This window comes from Micropterus dolomieu, linkage group LG07 (genome assembly GCF_021292245.1).
Source record: "Micropterus dolomieu isolate WLL.071019.BEF.003 ecotype Adirondacks linkage group LG07, ASM2129224v1, whole genome shotgun sequence".
NCBI classification, from domain to species: domain Eukaryota; kingdom Metazoa; phylum Chordata; class Actinopteri; order Centrarchiformes; family Centrarchidae; genus Micropterus; species Micropterus dolomieu.
This window is the reverse complement of record NC_060156.1, coordinates 23,300,654-23,322,699: the sequence shown is the minus strand read 5'-3', so window position 1 is coordinate 23,322,699 and position 22,046 is coordinate 23,300,654. Positions and strand designations below refer to the sequence as shown.

At 40.1% G+C, this 22,046-nt stretch overlaps 1 protein-coding gene across 1 annotated transcript in view; it reads right to left on the bottom strand.

The window, feature by feature from the left end:
- Positions 1-434: 434 nt before the first annotated feature.
- wars2 (tryptophanyl tRNA synthetase 2, mitochondrial) overlaps positions 435-22,046 on the bottom strand; it is a 28,617-nt gene continuing 7,005 nt past the window's right edge. The window contains exons 2-6 of the mRNA XM_046054935.1: positions 12,690-12,947; positions 9,045-9,125; positions 7,227-7,309; positions 5,478-5,596; positions 435-2,465 (exon numbers count right to left, since the gene is read on the bottom strand). Of these exons, the coding sequence (XP_045910891.1) occupies positions 2,017-2,465; positions 5,478-5,596; positions 7,227-7,309; positions 9,045-9,125; positions 12,690-12,947 (990 nt within the window). The 3' untranslated portion in view covers positions 435-2,016. The remainder of the gene's footprint in view (positions 2,466-5,477; positions 5,597-7,226; positions 7,310-9,044; positions 9,126-12,689; positions 12,948-22,046) is intronic.

The following is a 22,046-nucleotide window of genomic DNA, read 5'->3' as shown; positions in this document are numbered from 1 at the left end:
GGCGTACAATAACAATAATAGAAAGAAAGGAACAGGAGAAAGAAGGAAAGACAAGGTAAAGAGAAGAAAGAATGAATGCGTGATGAGAGACTCAAAGAAAGAAGACTATAGAGGAGAGATCAAATCAAAGAGAAAAAACAAAGAAAGAAAGGGGAGAAAGAATTGCACAACTAAAAAGAGGAAAAAATGAAAGAAGGGGAATAACAAGGAAATATAGGAACGCAAGAACGAAAATAAAGAGAGGGACACAGAAAGGACACAAGACGTAAAAAATACTATTCCAAATGTTCAAGTCACTGCTGACACTGGGTCATTATATATCTGTTAATATAAATATTGTATAAATTCATCAGAATGGGAATACTGTGTATTGGAAAGTTATGTATAAATAATATAACATTATTATTTGTCCTCAGAGAGAATGACATCATGTGTGCATGTCACATACATACATCTTTTTATTTAAGCAAAGTGTGGATGTGATCATTTCCAAGTGTTTACGTGTAAACAAAAATCTACAGCAAAGTGTTCAAATTAGATATATAAGTTCAAACAAGTGTGGATGTGTAAGCAGTTAATGTGGAATTGTGGGCACGCACAAGTATCTTCTTTAGGAGCACCGAGAGTGTGTGTGTGTGTGGCTGTGAATCAACAGAGAAGTTTTACAGTGTAGAAGTGTAAGGTTGTGCATACCAGTTCCAATGTGTGTGTCAAGATGTCAACTAAATCAATGTTAATGAAATATTTTAAGATAAAAGAAAAAAACTATTGAGCTGCAAAAATACAAAATAATATATTCTTTTTTTTAAATACAGAGAAAAAGACAAAACTGTGAAACAAGCAAACGACAACACAACAGCAGCAGCGTTCCTGATGACTATAATCACCACACCCTATCACCATCAGTGCTTAGTTTCAAGTCGTTAACTCTGATTTCAAGTTTTTTTACATTTGGACTCCTCATGCGGTGTGATGACGTGTGTGGAAGCAGCAGAGAGGAGACCTGCAGCAGACTGAAGATCAGCAGATGGAACGGTTACTGAAGCCCTTACGTATCGATGCCTTTTTCACCACTGTGCTTCGTGTTGTGCATGACGTACACTGATTCTTCAACGGTAAACGATGCTGTACTGCACTGTCTAAAATGAGCAAGCAATAAAGAATCACGTTGTCCTGGTCATTCTGGAAAAGATGATGCTCCTCAGTGATCTTCAGTATGCAAGCAGGAGTAACTCACCTTTTGTGTGTTTCTCAAGATTTTCTTGAGTTATTACACCTGATAATTGTTTTCAGTCACATGTCTGTGTTTCATTGCGGTGTTCTGTAGGGCAATACTTAGAGTGTAATGCATTTTTCCTCTAGCTCTTTCCAGTACATGATCTTTGCTTGCATTCGTCTGAGACCAAATGATGTATTCTGTATATCTGTAGGAGGGTTTATTTCTTGAATATGTACTTTTATTTGTATGTTCACAGTCCTTTCTTCCATTTCTGCCGGCTTTGTAAAGCACTTTTGATGAACTGTGTTGTTTACTGTTGTGTTTGAGTGCTCAGGGGAGAAATAGTGTCTGAATCACATGTTAAAACACCAATGAATGTTTTGAATCTTACTTGCAAATATTTGTTTACATGTTTTTTTCTTTTGGAATTTAGGGAAACACATACAGCCAATGAGTGTGTAGTGCATGCACAAAAACAAAAGTGACATCTTTCATTCTTGTTGGGCTGTGTTCAGAACTACAACTGCATGAAATTAATTCATTCCAATGAGACAAACTCAGAGGAGAAAATAACAATATGTTGTCCACCAATCAGTTTGCAGTCTGAACAAAACATTACACTGCAGTTGAGTCTTTTCCACGTTGCTTTCAACACATTTTGTTATGAAATGAGTTACATCCTTGAATATCCTAAAGATATAAACAGTCATTGGAATAAAATTTGATATCAGCAGCAGTTAAGTACTGAGCACAGCCTGCAGTATAATTGTGCCTTTACTTTCCAGCCCAGCTGCCTCTCAGCAGAATCCAACTCGCTGTTGGACCTCTCTGAGGACCGGCGCAGCCAGTTCCCGAGCCCTGCGGTTCCCTAGGGCCAGCACTCCCTCCAAGTGGGCACGATCCGACCTTAGCCTCTTGACCTCCTCCCTGATGGGAGTCAATCTCTGTATCACAGCCTCAGTTACAAGCTTCTTATAGGCACCTGTGTCCAACCCTCTGGCCTGGGACACTGCTTCTTCCACACTGATCATTGCCATGGCAGCATGGATCGTCACCAGGTTGGAAACACCTGGCCGCGTCTCCGGGTCAAACGTGACCTCAGAGGTGAAGTCAGTAACGGCACGGCGAACCTTGAGCACGATGTCATCAGGAGAGTCTGTGATGGTAATCGTCGCCATCGTTTGGGGGTCGGATTTGGACATTTTGGCAGACGGGTCACGCAGAGATTTAATCTTTCGCGTTGAGCCTGTGGGAGGAAATCAGATTGAGAAATCCATTAGTATGATGATGAAAAAGTATTTTTCTAAACAATATATTGATTTTAAAATAAGACATCCAGCAGTTGAAGAATTTGACACATTGCAAAATTACCCCCGGCATCAAAGTTAGGATCACATCAGACTGGAAAACTTTTATCAATCATATTTTTGAAACTCACAAAACTAAGTGCCTGTCTTTAGCCTTACAGGCAAAAACCAGGGCAAGCTTAATGCTCTGAGTGTACTGAAATAAGTGAAGGAAACCTAAATGAGCATATGAGCTTCTTTCTTCTTGAATTTGTCAACTGAACATTAAGAGAACACTTTAGAGAGATTTTAGTGATTCAATCAAAAAATGTCTAAAATGATGATAAATCTGATAAAAAACAATAATTAATCAATCAAAATTAATACTTTTTGGGGTCAATCTGTCCATTATCCTTCTGTAAATAAACGTATTGTTCAGTGAAAAATCATTTCAGTGCTAGTTTATAGGGTTCTGTTGTTTTGTTTTTACATCTAGTGATAGATTTCAATTGGTACATTTTTATTTATTTATCAAAATGGATTTTCACAGCATTTTCAAATTCTTTAAATTCAGATGTGAATGACGAGCTGGATTCTTTGTGCAGGAATGAATAAATGAACAAAGAATTAAAGTTTCATTATTTCTGCTTGGTGTGTGTGTGTGTTTGTGTGTGTATGGCGGTGTGTGAGAAAGCGCCAACAGACGTATCTCAGTGTGAAGTGATGGGCAGACTTTGGGAGCCGGGATTTCCTTTCCTTTCTTATTTATCAAACCCCTCCTTCCGCCATCTTGCAAGCGGCAATTCTTTTTCTATATTAGTACAGTCCACATCCGTCCCACATGCCACGTACTGTTTATCGCCATGGAGACGTCTTTATTTCAGGCAAACTTTAAAAAAGTCTTTGGTTCGGTTTCAAAGGGAAGGTGGTGACTTGGCAACTCCACTTCGCCAAAGACAAGAAATGAGGATGGGATCCAGCAATCTGAGCTAAACACTGCTGCCTGCCTGCTTACACACACACAAACACACACACCCCCTCCTTGAAGTCATCCCAAGGACATGCCCCCAAATCTATTATCACTCTATTATTCTGATACAAGAGGAAGAAAATAATTCTTTAATCAAAGCCGCACTGCACACATGACTGACTTCATCTTGTGCTTTTATGATCCTGATAATCAAGAAGGATGAAACTAGGCGCTCAGAACATGTTAACCATGTGTGTGTAAAAACTCTTGAGGACATACTAGAAAACACTGAGCAATCATTTCAAAATAAAAACATTTTTAAATGTAACTTTTATTTAACCAGGCCTCCTACTGGCCAAAGTTGCTGCCAAAACAGAATTTGACCAAGGATATGAGTTCGTTCTACAGACTATTCCCAGATGGTCAAGCAGAAAACATGACGGTTTTCTTATCCATCACTATCCAACAGTTGGCGACAGACAACGAATATGCTTATCATCAGAGGTATGTATTGTAAAATGAAAAAGTTTGCAAAGCTGCGCTTCTGTGGTTTAGAGGTTAACATGCCAACCATGAACTGCGACATCCACGGTTCAAATCCAGCCGATAACCTCTGTTGCACGTCATCCTCCTTTCTCTCCCTTGTTTCCCAAAGAGGTCAAAAGTCCAGCAACACTTGGAGTGTACAGGACAACTTTGTCAGACAAGCGCATTTCAGCTTTTTTCCTTCTTCATGCACCTATAGGTGAAGACGTGCTGGGAATCCCTGCTCTGCTTTCCCTTTGATTCCTGTTATCTCTCTACCACGATGGTAGTAGAGAGATGAAAGATGAAGGCATATCTAATAAAAGACATGAAATGGCCTCCAAATATTTGAAAACAAAATAGTTTGCAAAGATGAACACTTCTGAAAACAACACAGTTATTGACATTTGTTGCTTTGAATTTGGCTTTTTCAAGTTGTTTGCCGAGCAATCGTTACTGACGTTGCATCGTCATCTACATATTTCCAGCAACAGGGTTTGATGATAGAAATTATTTTAGTGACATCAGATATCACAGGTGTCAGTTCCTCAAATTGCAAAGACTTCACACTTCTTTCTAAAGCTGCTGTTTTGCTTAACAATCATTCAGGAAAAAAGTCCACTGAGGGAAATGCAAAGAGACCAATTTATACACACACACACACACACACACACACACACAAGCAGAAAAATATAACAGAATGCAACATAAGCAATCTGCACTGCACAAACTCTCATAAGATTAATTTCATCTGTAATTGAATTTTTAAAATGTTATTTTATTAAAACGGGTTTTAAAAAATCTGCCAGTGCACTTAGTGTATGTAACCTTGTTTCCAATGCTAATCAAGTTTGTTTGGTCTAAACTTTTACAGACACTCATTTCTAGAAAAAGATTTAAACAAGCTGATTTCTATTCAAACTGGTTTGAGTTACAGACAAAAATAATAAAAAGCTCAGATTTTAATTTAAAAAATCACCATGGCGCTCTCTCAAGTCATTTGTACAACTCACAGCTGTCACTGTGAAACATGAAAATACTCAGTAATTACAAAGTATAAATTCTATCTACAGTTTACGAGCATCTAAGGGCCGATATCTCATAACATAAAAAGCTACTAATACTAATGGAATATTATAAAATGTGTGTGTTTCAAAAGGAGTTTGATGTGCTTTGCTGCAATGCTGTTTAAGAAGTTTTTCCACTCTTACAAAAGGAAACTGATGAAACCACTGGATATATTCTGCACATAAAAATAAAAATGGAAAGCTCCCGAATTCTGCCACCAATCACTGGCTACCAGAGATTTATTTCATTGTAGGTAGTCAAGCCCTTCTGTAAAGGCAGCCGGGTTTTATTGTATTTATTCGGCATTCAATCAATGGGTGGCACACCTTCAAAAGTCCATATGTGAAGAAACCTAGTGTGTGTATGTGTGCCACCATGCCTGTAAATGTGTGTAGGAGCATGTTCTTACTGAGCAGCGCGCCAGGTTCAGGAAACAAGTCTCCGTAGTGGTTGTTGAAGATGCGAGCGAGATCCTGAGCCAGCTCTAAATGCTGGACCTGATCCTCTCCGACAGGGACGTGAGTGGACCTGAGAGAAGAACGCACAGCACAAAATGAGCTTCCTCAACAACCGTACACATTGACAGCACAGGAGATAAAATACACAGCAAGATGTGAACACAAATTGAAGACACTTGGAGTCGCTGCCGGAGCTCTCTTCAGCATTGGTATAGCAACAAACTGTCACTTGGGATGAAGCAATCCATTCATTTTCTCTTTAATAAAATTCAGTTAGCATTAGAGATGAGGGTTTTCGCTGCTACATCTGCCTTTTTTGCCCAGGAAAATGGGTTTTGGCTGAAGAGATCAATTATAAATTTGTTCAGGAATCTGTAGTATTAATTTTTGACTGCAGAAAAAAAAAAAAAACACACCACCACCACACACCAGATCACTGATGTGATCACCATCTTGGCTCGCATCAAAATTTACTGACGCAGCATCAGCACTTTAACTTGCAAGATCGTACATAAATGCAAGTTGTCAAAAACATAAGTAAAACAGCACGGTTTAACTGCACTTTAAATACAAAACAAAACAAATTCTGTTACTTAGGTTTTCCTACTTGTGGAGATAGTTTTGGTTTTATTTGTCCTGATTTTTAGTTATCTGTCTACACCCCCACATACAATGGAATTTTCTTTCAGGCGCCTTCCAAGACAGCCACTGCCATCAGTGTATAAATGTGACATGTAGTGTAAAGCCCTTTGAGTGGTCAGAAGACTAGAAAGGCACTATACAAGTAAAGTCCATTCACATTTGTTTTGTTGCTCCCGACACTGAAAGCAACATCTCTCTCTAGACACAATTTCCCTTATTACTCTGGATAAACCACAGAGCACACAACAGTTTTCACTGGAACTGCTTTATACTGAGGAAATAGCCCCTATGAAAACACATGGCATGTCTTGTAGATTATCAAGAGTAATGGGAAGTTGGAAGATTTCCTTGTATTGTGATAAAGGCAGAAATCTCAGAGACATGTCTCCCAAAACCTGGACAAATAAAATCAATCTGCATGGACTAGACGTAAGTGAGAAAATCTGTTTATTTATTTATTGGTAATATGGATGAACTGACCCTTTAAAATGTCTTCAGTGGGAAAAACTGTACACTGATATTGCTGTCTTTTCCCCCATGGAATGCAAAAAGGTTTTTTTTTTCACAGTCCCAGATCTTACTGGAATAAAGTTTATTTCACCATTTATAACCTCACCAATCGCTTTAGCTTGCATGACCCTGCTTCTTACGTGGACCTGTCACTTGTTTTGGCATTAAAATACAAGACAAATTTACTTGATTCTTCTGTTCTAACATTTAAAAAAAAAAAGGGATGCAACCATGCTTTCTACAAGGATGCATTAACTTCATTTTTCTCAGCTTCATCTGTACCAGAAGCAAAATAAGGCAAATAAAACTGCATTGAAAGAGTGTGACCCCTTCCTAATAAGTTTGGGTTGAATACCAATGCTTCCTTCAACAAGCTTTAGCACTCAGATTGACTGATGTGTGGAATATAACAATAAAATTATACAGGACAACAATGGGCAGTAAATGTTCTTTGTAAAGAGAAAAGATTTAGTTAGTCGCTGAATCTCAAGAAACATAGTGCATACTGGAAACACACACACGATCTTCTACTTGTATGGAGTTCTTACTTGTAGAGGAGAATATCGGCGGCCTGGAGGACAGGATACGTGTAGAGACCAACACTGCCTTCATTCTTTTGTTTGCTCTTCATCTAAGTAAAACGCACAGGAAGGAAATTTAAGCAAGTGGAGATGGAAGAAAAAATTAAGGGATAAAAGAAAAAACTTAAAGCAGACAGGAGGAAACACTGACTCAAGTGCTTCTTTTCTTTCCCCCTGAAAGAGCCATTCTCACTTTTACGACCCATCGACTTTCAGACAAACGGGGTACGGATGAGTTCACGGGACATTTTCCACCATGTTTGAGATCAACTCATCTGTTGGGTAAACAAAAGGTGATTTCTCCAAGAACAGAGAACCGCTGGCTCTTTGACTCGGTCTCAACGTGTATTAAAACTGCATGTGGCCGGGGAAAATAACTGTAATCACAAGACTTTTGTAAAATCTGGCGGGTGGTTAAGAGAAACAAAACGATAAAACAAGACAATAGGGATGTTGGATAAATGCCGGACACTCAGAGGGAGAGGAAAAGGGAATGATCTTAATTTAACTATTAAACTGAAGTTAAGCGCAGACGTGGCAATAATTAAACCAGCGTGATTCTGAACCAGCAAGGGAGCGAGAGGAGGTCAAACCTTTGATAGACATATAACATCAATTATAATCACGAGATATGTAATTTACTATAAAGGGAGCCGTCGTCATCTACAGATTGCAGGTTGCTTGATAAAAGATTTGGCTGTACAAAAACTATTTCAGTCACAGAAATCCAAGCTGGATTTTAGGGCCAATCTCCATTTAATTGTGTTCAGATATGAAATAAATACTTCTCATCTCATCATGTTTGTCAAAAACAGATTTGACCGCAGCAAGTAACAGGATACTATGGTTAGACTCAATTTGATTTTACGTCAGCATTGCATCTTATCATAATGACACAATTTGGTCAGAAGGTTTTTTATCTGCTGAATTATCTATAAGGCTCCAGTAACGTACTGTCGTTAATCATAGTAGGGACAAAATTAAACTGCATCTATTTTTGTTGTTTGAGACTGAAGTGTTTTAGTCTTTGTAGCTGAAATGCCACAGAAACAGGTCGCTCTCCGATCCGACAAAGGAAATCAACAAAAAAAACTTGAAACTGTCCCTTTACAAACAGTGATTTTATCATTTCATAGTTTTATTTTATAGTTTACTGTATATATTATTATATCATCTTACATCTCACTGAAGAATAGTGAATGGATATATTAATCTAAACAACTGAAGGGACTTTACTTATATTTATTATCATTATTTGGTTAAAATAAATGCTACAAATAATAAGATTATTATATAATTGTAGTCCATGTTTAACATACTTACTTTAAAAAAACCTCAATAATATTACGTTTTAACAGATGTTTGTAGTCTGGCTTGTCAATCATTAATGCAGTGTCATTAGCCCACATTCAATAAAGGCTTGTTAAAAAAAGACAAGATAATTTGATACCTATAACAGAATTGTTTGTTATTTTTATAATCACATTTAAATACATCCACAAATTAAGTTATTGTGAACTTGTAATACTGCACCACAGCAACAGAGAAAGAAGACAAGGTTATAAACACAGCTGATTACAGTCTGTGTGTCACACATGATTATAAACAGTAAAAAATGACTCCGTAATCTCTCAGCACCCTTAACTTCCCTATTTACCAAGTGCAAAGTTACTTAAATGGGTACTTTGCTGCCTCGGTGACTGCTCTAAAAGGCTCAATGATCATTGTCTGATCATTTTATGTGCATGTTTGAGTGTCTGCTGCAGGAAATCTGAAAAGTCTCACCTTCCACTGAGGCAGGTGTCGGAGGCGGGGCATGCTGGTCAGACAGCCGAGGATCCAGGAGAGCTCAGTGTGCTCGGACACCTGCAGGATCGAGAGAGAGGAGGGTTGGGGACACATGCAATGTTACTGTCACAGAACAATCATCTATTATAATCATTATAAAAATATATGATATATATGATATTGATCTATTATTAAAAACACCACACATGAATTTCAAGATCTTACAGTTTAAGTACAATAAGGTAGCCAAAATATATCTTGAATTGAATCCTTTGTCCTAGATGCAATAACTTGATTTTAATGGGTCATATGTTTTAGTTCATTTTTGGATCTTTAATATTTCACTCGGCAGTCATTCTTTCCTAATCTATAACCTGCCATATTTGGAACCCGAGCTCTCTGTAATAACTCACAAGCATCTGCAAATATTTTGGCTCATTAATTAGGAACTTGATGATTTAAATTTAGATACAGCAAGTGATGTCTTTACTACAACTAAAGAACATGATCACTGCACAACACCGTTTGTTGCTCATGTAGAAGAATTGACACTCTGGCCCAAGGAGTGGTTGTTCCTGCTGTAGTTGCTAATTTTCTGCGTATTTTTCTCCTTTCATTGTCATTGATTTCTTTCTCTTTTTCCCCAAAGTTATATTCTTCATTTCTGTTGGGCTCATACACTATACTACTCATAGGGCTGTGAATTCCTGTAACTGCTGGTACGGGTAGGGCTGGGTTAGGAAAAGAATGTATGTGTTCAAAATCAATAAAGAATGTAACAATATGCGTTTACACAATAGACAAATGATATATGCACATTTGCATACATTCACATGTATTCAATATGTGTCCGTGTGTTGTACTTTATTTAGTTAAGTTATAAATTAAATGCTCGTAACCTACAGAAAAGAATTTGAGAGATAAATAGAAGAAATTAATTAAGCAGACAGATTAAACAAACACAGATAAATGGGTTACAGGTGGTCCCTTGTGGGACAGCTGTGGGGTAGGAAGAGGGCGACTCCCTAGCGCCTCCAAGTGGCAGAGAACAGTACTGTCCCTCTATGCTTCTCCCCATCTGTCCACTCCCCACACAGACAGGTGCACACCTGGGTTTACTGTTGAATGAACTGTAGAAAGACAGATCAACACACATTTCCTGATATTAACAGAGCTAATTCAAAATGTGGCTTCATAATAAACATAATCTGTGCTGATATGGGGCCATTTGTTTGAAATGTGTCTTTAATTTTGTCCATCTTAAAGAAAGAATAAGCAATATGGAAGACTTTGTTAGCCACAATTGATGGGGGGGGGGGGTATAAATGACAACATGAAGCAATCCTGGATTTGTAAACATCTGTGTTCTCATTGGGGTTATTAGTGTAAGTCATCGATGCCTGTTATTTGGGGAACACCAGATATCAGCTAATAAACACAGGTACACTAAACACTGATCCATCCCTACAGTTCAGACATCAGACATCACTATCTGCCTTAATTGAGCAAGACACTGAACCTCTAGCTTCTCCAGAGGCGTGTGACCTCTGATAAAATCATCAGCTAAAAGAATAAATGTAAATGTTAATTGTTGCTGCATAGATATGTGAATTTGCTCTTCAAGTTTATGTTTTAGTTGTGTTTTTTGTCTGTTGAAATGGCAATACATTTGTTTGCTGAATTAGCTTAATTTAAAAATGTAGTTATTGTGAAGTAACTAATTGGCGAATGTTAATCTAGTGTATCTTGTGCATCTGGCACTGGTAAATGAACAACATATCCGCTTTCATTGAGGCTATTCTGAATGTGAAAAAATAAATGCTTGTGTGTGAGTGTGAGTGTGTGTCTGTGTCTGTGTCTGTGTCTGTGTGTGTGTGTGTGTGTGTGTGTGTGTGTGTGTGTGTGTGTGTGTGTGTGTGTGTGTGTGTGTGTGTGTGTGTGTGTGTGGGGATGCAGGAAATAGCCTTCTGCTTCAGCAAATTAAACTTTATGGACGCTGGCAATATTGACATCCCCTCTTTCTCTTGTAGCTTGAAAAGCATTCTGGGGAGCGTGACGTCAACACCAGACAGCAGGGACATAAACCAGGATTTCAGGCTAACATGTAGGGGGCCGGTATTCATTACACAGACAGACAAGAGATGGGACAGATGTCGATGACAGCGCCGAAAGGGATGGATATGGTTTGAAGTGCAATAAAACACTGATATTTAAAAGCTTGAGAAGAACAAGGTCTCCATTCATGAGGCATGGCAAGAAGAGAAATGCTAATGTTACGGATCATATGGATATTACACTGATAGTGAGATACCAAACAACCATGGCAACAACTCATTAAGACAGTAAAGATGGGATTTGGGAAACAGCCGTTGAACAATTGGCCCTGCAGTATATCAACTTTTCTTCACTTCTATAAAACCCAGAGGGCTTGTGGATCTGCTGATTCATTCACTTCATTTCTGATACAGCTCGTCACCAGATCTGCTCCTTTTTGTTTTTTTCAATGAAGTTGAGTATTTTCTTTGGGCAGTCGCTGTATTTTTACATGTGGAGCAGGCGTGTTCAAAAGGAGGGTCAGTCGCACCGCTGCCAAGTTATGTGGCATGAAGCTAAACGGGAATAAAAATAGGACTGTGAGTATGTGTGTAGGGGAGGGGAGTGGCAGAGAAACACAGATGGACCGAATTTAACTATCTCACACTCTTTATCACTCACACACACACACACTTCAGCTTCTAAACTTGTGAAAAAGAAAACAGTATCAAGAGAGAACCATCAGCTGTTCTGATTTCTCTCATCATACTCACTTAAAATTTAAGCCTGAAATCTGGAATCTAGTCATCACCCTTTCTCAGTTTCTTCATGTGGCCAAAGCAGGACTTAATGGTGGTTTATAGGTGTGTGTGTGTGTGTGTGTGTGTGTGTGTGTGTGTGTGTGTGTGTGTGTGTGTGTGTGTGTGTGTGTGTGTGTGTGTGTGTTTTTATAGCCCCAGTGAATTTGCACAGCATACAGTGGTGATAAGAATCAGGAGTGATCAAATAAGCGTTTTTGGACCAGCTGGCATGTCAGCGGGTAAACATCACAGCAGCAGTAAAATAAACAGTAAAAGATGGCTGACGGTCAAGATGACAAACACGAAAACAGACTTTTAGAAAAGACACACATATTTTCATAAGCATACACGAACATACTTTCACACTAGTCCACTGCAGCATTGATCATGTAAAGATCAGATTTTTTGCCACAAAGTAAACATGTGTGCACAGGCACATGTCAGGAAAGAGCGCTTCGTATGTGATTACATATGAATATTACTGTTCTGCCGATGAGTAAGAGTGTTATTCATTTATCTTTCCAGGTATTACAAAGGAGCTTACATTTAAACACACGTTCATAACACATTAACAATGCATTCCAAATGTCCACGGTGCCCACACAATAATGTTTTGGCCCACAGAAGCATTTATCAGACATGAAGTCAACACGGTGTCTAAACATCATTGCACTCATAAGGTAATCCTGAATTATTCAAGATTTTCAGAAACACATGACCTAACAATTTTGTAATATTAACGTTACATTGGAGAAAACAATTTTATGTCAGGCAAACAAAATCCATCCATCCATCCTCTCCTGCCCACCTGAGACTGCTGAAAGAGTATTGCCCTATCTGAGTTGATGCCGCAGGCCAGCAGGCTGGCTGCCATGTCCAGTATGTTGCTCCTGAGTTGGGCTGGGTCCTGAGGCTGGGTGATGGAGTGCAGGTCCACAATGCTGTAGAGCACTGAAGGATACTGGTTCTGCAGGGCCACCCAGTTCTCCAGTGCACCCAGGTAGTTACCGAGGTGGGGCACCCCAGTTGGCTGGATCCCAGAGAATACGCACCCACCAGGAGACACCTGGAGAAAAGGGGGGAAATGCTCAGGTTAGCATTATTTTATACAAGATTCTCTGTGAGGATATGTTCATATAATTACCTTAAACAAACCAGACTCACACCTTTATTAGGGCTAGTGTCTCACATAAATCGTGTCTCATGTGCTTATAGTGCCCATAATATCTGTTTCTCAAAATTAATGCAGTAATGATATTTTTATATAAAACTCAAGATAATGGACAGAAGAAAGTAATTAAAGATGAAAGAGAAGAGAAACTAGTGTTTGGAGAGAGAGGCTGAAGGTGAAAAGGTTAGAAAGTCACAACTAGAGAGAAGCCTGCAGAGACTGAAGTGTCAGTGTTAAACTATTGGCAGGTTAGAAGCCAGCAGCAGTCATGCTTGTATTACCGAGATGCTAACTCCACGGCTATCACCTCAGTTCACTCCATAACACATCCAGCATAAAGAATGCATCACCTCACTGGCCAACAATAACAATTAACATCCGTCCAGCCAACTTCGAGACCTCTGTTACCACAACGGGGAAGTACAGTGAAAAAGTAGGGGAGGCAGAACCACAGAAATGGATCAAATACATACATGCAGCCCAACAGTATAACATAGACCTTATTTTACAGAGCTGGAGCTACGAGAGCAATTGACTCTTCACCCCCCTTGAAAGAAAGAGGGAGATCACTTTTTGTGTTTGTATTGCTGGGCAAACATTGTTTTTTTTCCTGCAAAGCCTTGCCAGGCCAGACCGCCTCATTTCTACTGGCATGGGCCCACTCCGCTGAACCCTGGCTTTCAATTGGCCCTGCTGGAAGAACATCTTAACCACTGCTTGTAGCACCAAGCACTACATGATACAATTAGAGGGCAAGCAGAGCAGCACCTGTCATCAGACATGAAACCGCAATGGTATCCAAAATCTGGGGCTTCTTCACCAAAGCCGTTACACAGTAGATTAGAACTTCAACAGAGGGGGAAAACACATAGAACCAGGCTGGAACGTGATGTTTTTGTTGGGCAGTTATAAAGACAAAATTGTTGGCGCCTGGGTGACACACATTTGTCTGTCCACCACGGAGGCCAGGGTTTAGTTCCCGGCAGAGGTGCAGGGCTGTGGCTTGGCCGGGTGCTCTAACTCACAGGTGAGAAGAGGGTACAGGGATCATGTCCTTGTTGGGGTGTGTAGGTGGAACATGTGGTGGAGACAACATGAACCTCTAGGTGCACAAGGATAAGAATTATATGAGGTGTTCAAAATCCAGAACAAAAGAGGGGCCAGCAGTGCCAGAGACTTTTGTATATACAAGGAACATGTCCATCCTGAAAATAGCACTGCATTAAAAAAATGCAAAGGCCTGTATTGTTAAAGGTATGTCGCTACAGGTTCATACCAGGGAGTCTAATTTTGTTGAAAATGGCCATGATTTTCATGATCCGATGTCCCTTACTATTTTGGTGATGTTAAAGTTTTACAACTCTGGAAAATGATTTCAGCAGCAGTCATTTAATTGTCCATCTTGATGACTGTGAGGTAAACAGCAGCATAACACTGTTCAAGTGAACAAGACTAGAGTCTACAGTCAGCTCTATAAGACTATACTTGCACAGCAGTACTTTGAGCTAAATCCTACTATCGGTATGCTATGACAGTACTACCATGCAGATGTTAACCAGGCTTACTATATTAGTTTAGCATGTTAGCATGCTAACATTTGCTACTTAGCACAAAATACAGCTGAGGCAGATGGGAATTTCATTAGTTTTGCAGGTATTTGGTTGTAAACCAAAGCATTTGACTAATTAAAACGTTGAACTGACGACGGCGGTAGATGAAAAGTCAGGGGATCATCAAAGGCCCTGTTTACACCTGGCATTAACATACATTTTGGGTCATCTGATCTCATGTAGATCAGTTCATACCTGGCATTAGAATGCGTCTTCATATGAGTCTCGAGTGATCAATTGATCAGATCTCTCTTCTACGCTCCACAGACATTATTTCCGTTTGAAAAGACCAAATATGTTTAACCTGAATTTGATGAATTTACCATTTATCAGACCACAAGTGAGACAAGAGTTAGGTTGGAAAACCAATAGACAGAGTTGCAGTGTTTCTGAGGGGCCGGGCCCATAACTTTAGTCACTGATGTTTGTGAAACTGGATCATAATATAGAAAATATTTATAATTGGTTTCGCTTCCAATGTTCTCCGGCCGGCGGTCCAAAGCTCCTGTGCTAGTGGTGTAAACAGTAACACAACCCCGGTGCTCCGAGCTCCCAGTCTGGGCAGAGGACATCAACTGAATAGATGCTCAGATGTCCTGGCCCAGGACATATTTGCAGTACACACTGGTAAAAGAATGTGGTCATATGTGGCCCATACCACCTCCAATTGTGGTGTAAGTAGAGCTACAACTAACGGTTACTGTTATGTTGTTGATTATAATAATGACAATTATTTTCTCAATTGTGAATAGTGAATTTTGACAGATTAACTGATTATCAAAATGGTTTATTTCGCAATTAATTTAATACAACTACTTGGTTAGTCGATTAACCTTTGCAGCTCTAGGTCTACATGATCAGATCTCAATGGGTCCTCAATGCGTCTTGGGTGCATTCAGGGCGGAAGTTATTACACGTCCTCCTCAGGAGAACATGAATGTTTGTTACAAATTTCATGGCAATCCATCCAATTGTTGTTGATACATTTCACTCAGGGCCCTAAGAACTGATACTTAATAAATTGGCACAAAACAATCTTCCCACAAGGTCCATTAAAAAGTTGTTTTTAAGGTTTCGATCGTATCACACACCACACTGAGTTTGGCCAGTTGTCATAGAACTGTAAATATTCATTTTAAAAACTACTCACGTTGGCTTAAACCAACTTGTCAACAGGTTTTACTAGTTTACCAATTCTAAAGCTCTTGAAAAAGGCTTTGGCTAAAGTCTAGAGAGTGTCCGTGCTGTCGTAAAACAAAAAACACAAGCAGAAAAGAAAAAATAAAAAGCAAACAGTCAACATGTAATTACATAAAATTATAGACTGTATAAAAGAAGTGGACGTAGCTACCATGGCGCCACCCATTGGTTTTATGGACTACCGTTTTGAAGCTTTAAATTTGGCATAATAGCTGCTGTCATCTTGGTTTTTTTTGGAACTAGAAGTGACCATATTTGGGCGAGGGTGGAGTTGGGGAGAGATATACATTACTACGCCTGACAGGTTGCCGTAGTAGCGACTTGTTAATCACAATGAAACCACGCCCTAAAACATACCCTGCTTTGTCTTCTATTTAACTCTAAATTGGACCATAATTATAATAATAAATAAAACTGAACATCACGCTATATTGAAGAAGACCTGAAACTAGCGATTGAGACCATAAACTCATTAGTTAAGTGTTTACTAAGGTAATTAATCAAGTAAGATGACTTTCTCATAGACTTCTATACAATCTGACTTATTTTTGCAACCAGTGGAGTTGCCCCCTGCTGGCCATTAGAAAGAATGCAGATTTAAGGCAATTCTTTATTGGCTTCACTTTTCAAACCCAGAGGCTCCCACTTCAAATCCAGTCAAATTAGTTAATTTAAATTTTGTGTTTTAGAGTGCTATGTTGGACAACCCTAATAAGAAGAACATACGTGTATGAAGAGCAAAGGCCTCTAAAACTGTATGGGTGTATTTCAGAGTAGTGCCTCCTGCACAGCAGTAGAAAAACAGCACATTTTTAACCAGCAACTTAAAATAAAAAGTAAACTTTTGTCAATTGTTCTGATCTAACAAACTGTTCTGATATAAACAGTACATCTTGATGTTGATATTGTAAATATCACTTTCAAAGAAAATGACCCACAATTCTGATGAGGTTAAGTTTGTTTAAGTTCGACACGAGATGTGTTGATGGGATGTAAACAGCAACAGCTGGACAGAGGAGCCCGTTTTAAAACGTTTCCCCACAAAACCCATGGGATCTCTGTGTTATCACCTCAAATCTGACTGCCGATCATATGTTCGCCGGCTGCAGTCTTTAAGGTTATCATAACTAATCATTAAAACCTGAAGCTTTCAGAGGATATCCTCTTCAGTCGCTGCTGAGATATCGGTTATCTTGACAGCTAGCTGAGCTACATCACATTCAATCTGACTGAGGGACAGGCACAGCACAGCCTCTGAGATCAGATAACAGCTGCTCTCTCACCAGTTTGGCCCAGAACTTCTCCATCTCTCAGCCCTGAGGGATCGAATAACAACTGTTCTGAGGCCAGCGTGGTCCACAAAGTCTCCATCTACCGGCCTGAGGGAGCTGGTCGCTGCCCGGCCAGAGAGAGGCAGGAAGGAACTGGGTGCTTATGTCATTACCGACGGGGTAATTGCACTGGAGTGCCATTGATGCTGAGAGCCTCTTAAGAGGTGTCAGGATTGATTTGGGTGCAGACGGGGCCCCGAGTCTGGCTCATGTGTGTTCTCACCTCGAGCTGACACGCCAAACGCATGTTCCCCCTCTGCTCCGTCCCCCAGGGGAAACCATTAGCTATGCAGACATGGTAATGGTGTCATTTGAGCCAATCGAGTGTCAAATGAGAGTCAACGCCACGGCTAACTAGCCACTGGGCAATCGCACTATCATGCATAATGCTACTTCGCCAGACACCTCAGTGTTACTGTTGGTCAGGGGAAAGTGTCTTTAAACATGTGCCTCTATAGCTGTTGGAAGTGAAAGTAGGTTACACAAAGAAATAAATCAACTACTGCATGATGACAGAGGAGACAGCAAATGTTGTAAAAGCAATTAATGTTTGTAAGGAATACTGCACTGCAAAGCCAAGAGTAATAAAATACTATCATCTAGCATACCTAGGCCATGGACTATATTAAACCTGTGCAAATTCATTCATTTCAGCATTCAGATACTTGTAGAGTGCTTGACTTAATTTGTTGGAGATGAAATGGCACCTTGTGGCTTGTTAAAAATTCCAGTAAGATAAATCAAATGCACTTCAAACGGTTCAAATTACTAAACATTTTATAACCAAATCTAAACACCTTAATTAACCTGAAACCATCACAAAATTTGGCTATACTGCAACATAGATAGTGTCCAGTGCTTTTATTTTACTTACATTTTTATTATATTTTCATTCTTTTCTTTTCTATTGTTTCTTAATGTCTGTGCTGAACAACATTGTGTTCAAACTGCTATATAAATAAAGCCGAGTTGTTTATTTTAGTTTCTTTTTATTTGCCCTGCGGGCCACACCCCTCTCAGTGACACCACCCCATGCTAGCAGTTCTGCAAGGCTGTACTTAAGTAGAGTGGGGCTTTGAGCTACATGCTAACATGCTGGTGTTTAGCCAGTATAATGTTTACCATGTTCACTTAGTTTATCATGTTAATCGAGAGACATTTCACTCAAACCCACTAATGTTAACCTCCTGGAAGCACCAGAGGGAAAGTCAGGCAATGTCTTAAGTCACTAGGATTCACCACCTGGGAGCCATTAGTGTCTGTACAAACTTTTGTGCCAATCCATTCAGTGGATGTTGATGTATTTTACTAGAAAAGTGAAGATTTTTGACCATGAACGTCAATGACAATGAAAAATAGCACCTGAGATATTTCAGTCTGGACCAGATTGGTGGACCTATGGTGGACCAGTAAGCTGACAGAATGATATCCCCAGAGTCAGGCCGATAGTGTGGCTAAAATAAGACATTACAACATAACATTTTTCTGATATGAAAAAAAATGATGAGACAACAATTTAAGCAACAGCAGGCTCCATACAAATTAAATACAAAAGTCCAGGGGAGAAGAATCATCTGCCTTCCCCTTCTGTCTCTTTACTTCCCTCTCCGTCTCACAGACGCAGGAAACGCTGGTTGTTCGATCCTCATATTGTACACCGACAGGCTGTGGTACTACATTGTTGCTAAGGCGACGAAAGCTTTCTTCATCCATGTCTGCCATATGCTCAATGCATTACGCACCATGTGTGTGTGACATTAACGCCAACAGCTAGAAAGTTACATACACTGAAAAGCAATGTTTTCACACTTGCAGTACCTTTCCGGGAATATGTGTTAATTTGACTGCTCATGTATGTGTGTGGTAATCTCCATAGGGACAGAGGTCATGTGCAAACATAGACATATATGCGCACGTGTCGCAGTCTTTGCCTACATCAACATCAGTTAAGCGGTGAGGGTGTCTGTCCATATGACACTGGTGGAAAGATCAGACACATCACAAAAAACAGTAACAAGACCAGATCCTACGCACAAGCTGCTTTATCAAATGGAAAACAAAAGCCAACCTGAACTGATTCAACTCATTTGAGAACAAATAGACAGTGTTCTTCTTTTTGAGTCAATGTTGGGTTTCCCACCATTCCAGGTTTTTATGGAAACAACAGTTCCCCTTTCTCTCCAAAATCTTGCAGAGCCCTGGAACCACTTCTTTGTGGGAACTAAATAACAAGTGTTCCATTTATCATTTGAACGCAAAATACAATGAAATGACATACTTACAGAGGAATGAGCAACAATGACAAATAGTACTGGGACAAGATGCATAAAACTTGAATCTACACGTTGACACAAGACAGAAATATGCGTATAATCTTGGTTTTTTGTTCCCAGTGGAGAGAAGCTAACTCCCACAGGGCAGAGATTTTACAAATCTTGTAGGCGGAATTAACTCACATGACACTTTAAGTCAGCCTTTCGGTGCAAGCAAAAACATACGCCTTCTATGCTCACACTGTTAAATAAACAGATGTATGCACCTAGAAGAAGCATTACATTTCTTTGCTTTGTGTTTAACTTCAAAATCATATACACTACACATTTTTATTTCCAATTGATAATATTATTCTTGGTATACCCTAGAAAGCTGTGTGTACCTGGTCTGAAGGATCCACGAGGTGTGCACATTCTGACTGCAAGCTCTTCTTTTATAAATTACATCATATAGGGGTTTTAGTCGATCCTTTTATACATTTGGTTGCTAAAGGGAATCTCACAAACTGTCTGAATATCGTTCTCATAGTTTTTTGTTTTGTTTGTTTCCTTCATTCAATAGTTGATTGTTTTTGCTCATAGGATCCCCAGTCTCCCAGTTGGTGTCACTATAAGTAACGGTTGCATTTGAGGTGTTGCTAAAGCATGCTATGCTAGATTCGCTATTATTTTAATTTTTAAGCGGTTACAGCTTCGAGAATGTCCAGGTCCACAGCCTCAATCCGTTCAATGTTATTAATCACAGCCATGGTTTGGTTGAACTAGGACTTGCAAAACAGTGGATTTCTCTTCTCAGATCTGTTCTGGGCTGCTTTTCATGGCTCATACATCATATCAGAGCCTGGGAGTCCTGGTGTGGCCCACTGACATCTCTCTCACCAAGGGGCTGATGAGCGGGGCCGACAGTCGCCGCCATTTTACAGCGCCAATTTCAACACATCTCAAAACCAGCTCCGGGAGCATCGCTGCTTGCCCTGCTGTGAATTACCATCAGCTCTTTGTGGGCCGGGGAAAGGCTCCAGATTTGGCCGTGGCTGCATCGAGATGGGCTTACAGATGGAGGCATCAAGACACACAGAATCCAGTGTTCTTCTTCGGTCCTGGGCGCCCCACGCAACCTATTAACACCGGCATCATGCTGAAATGCACCTTGACACACTTTCCCCCAGTCCTCTGTATCTTTCTTCATCTCTGTCTTTCTCTCACTTTGGGACCTGTTAACGCTGGCAACCAACAGAGCTGCACTTCAGTGAGGTATCAAAAAGGAAATGGGGGTTACTGTATTAACCCCCTTCATCCCTAAAAGCGCGCGCGTGTGTGTTTAGCCAATGTGGGAACACACCACAGCTTGAAACAAAGTGCATATGACCACAGAGAAACACACACACACACACACACAAAAACTAAGAAAGGGGGTGGTGGCTAAAGCAGGAGAAAGAAAAAAGTAAAGTGATGAAGGAGGCAATGTGGTAAAATAAAGAAAATAAGAATAAAAGTGTGACTATGGCAGACTTGGGCAGTTTTTTTCTTTTTTCCTCCTAGTGAGCGGGTTGGAGGGGGAGCAGAGGAAAAGGCCCAAAAGGAGCGTTTGATTAAATCTGCGGTTGACGTGTAGGACAGGTGAGATTGATGAGGTTCCTCTGAGTTTCACACTGTGCAGAGAGCGGGGGTACAGGAACAGTACGCTGCAGTGTGGCGGGCCAGGGCTCGGGGCCCGCTCGCGCCGTGGGGTCCCGTGGCTGATTAATGGGACTGGAGGCCCTTCAAAAACAGCACTCCCCGCAGACAGGGCCCGACGGTGCTCCAAAAATAACCAAGCAGGGGAGGCAGCCTCAGCCTCTAGCACTAACAGGCTGCAGCTTCTGAAGGAACCAGACTTCAATACGGCCTGCGGGGAGATAACCAAGAGGAACAGTGCCTGCTCAACACAGGAAGCTGTAATCTGGCTCATTAGAAACTAAACGTTTAATGACTTTTCTAGTTTATGGGAAGTGACAAACACTGACAGCTGATATTGTATCAACTACCGTATCAGATTACCTGCTGATGTAATTGCATGCAACAAGTGTGAGAATGTGCAGGACGTTACAGCCACAGAAGCACAAACTTAAGTGTGAACAAACAAACTTAAAGTCCCACAATAAAATATCTTACTGAAACTGATTTAGAAACTAGCCTAGTTCTGAGCTCTTCAAGGACATACTGTCCATGTTGACTTAAAGAAGACCAATTGTGCTTTTCCACATTTTATGACTTTTCTACAATGTTACATGTTCATGTTAATCATGGCCAAAGCTTCAAAAAATGAGGTTAAAGTGTTTAAAAGAAAAACCTCAGATTTCCTCCTGTTCTGAACGCTCTGTTTTCAACTGCTTTTTATACCAATGCCTCTGTTCTAGGACACACGGAGCTTGATGAGCCGGTATCCCATATATGGTCATTTGCTCCACACAGCTACGTTCTGTCTATCTGTACCACTCAGGGACAACAACAGCTGGTAACATTCTTCAGTTCTTAGCCAATCAACACACAACAGTGCGCTTTAAGGGGGGGGGGGGGGGGCATTAAAGAGACAGGAGC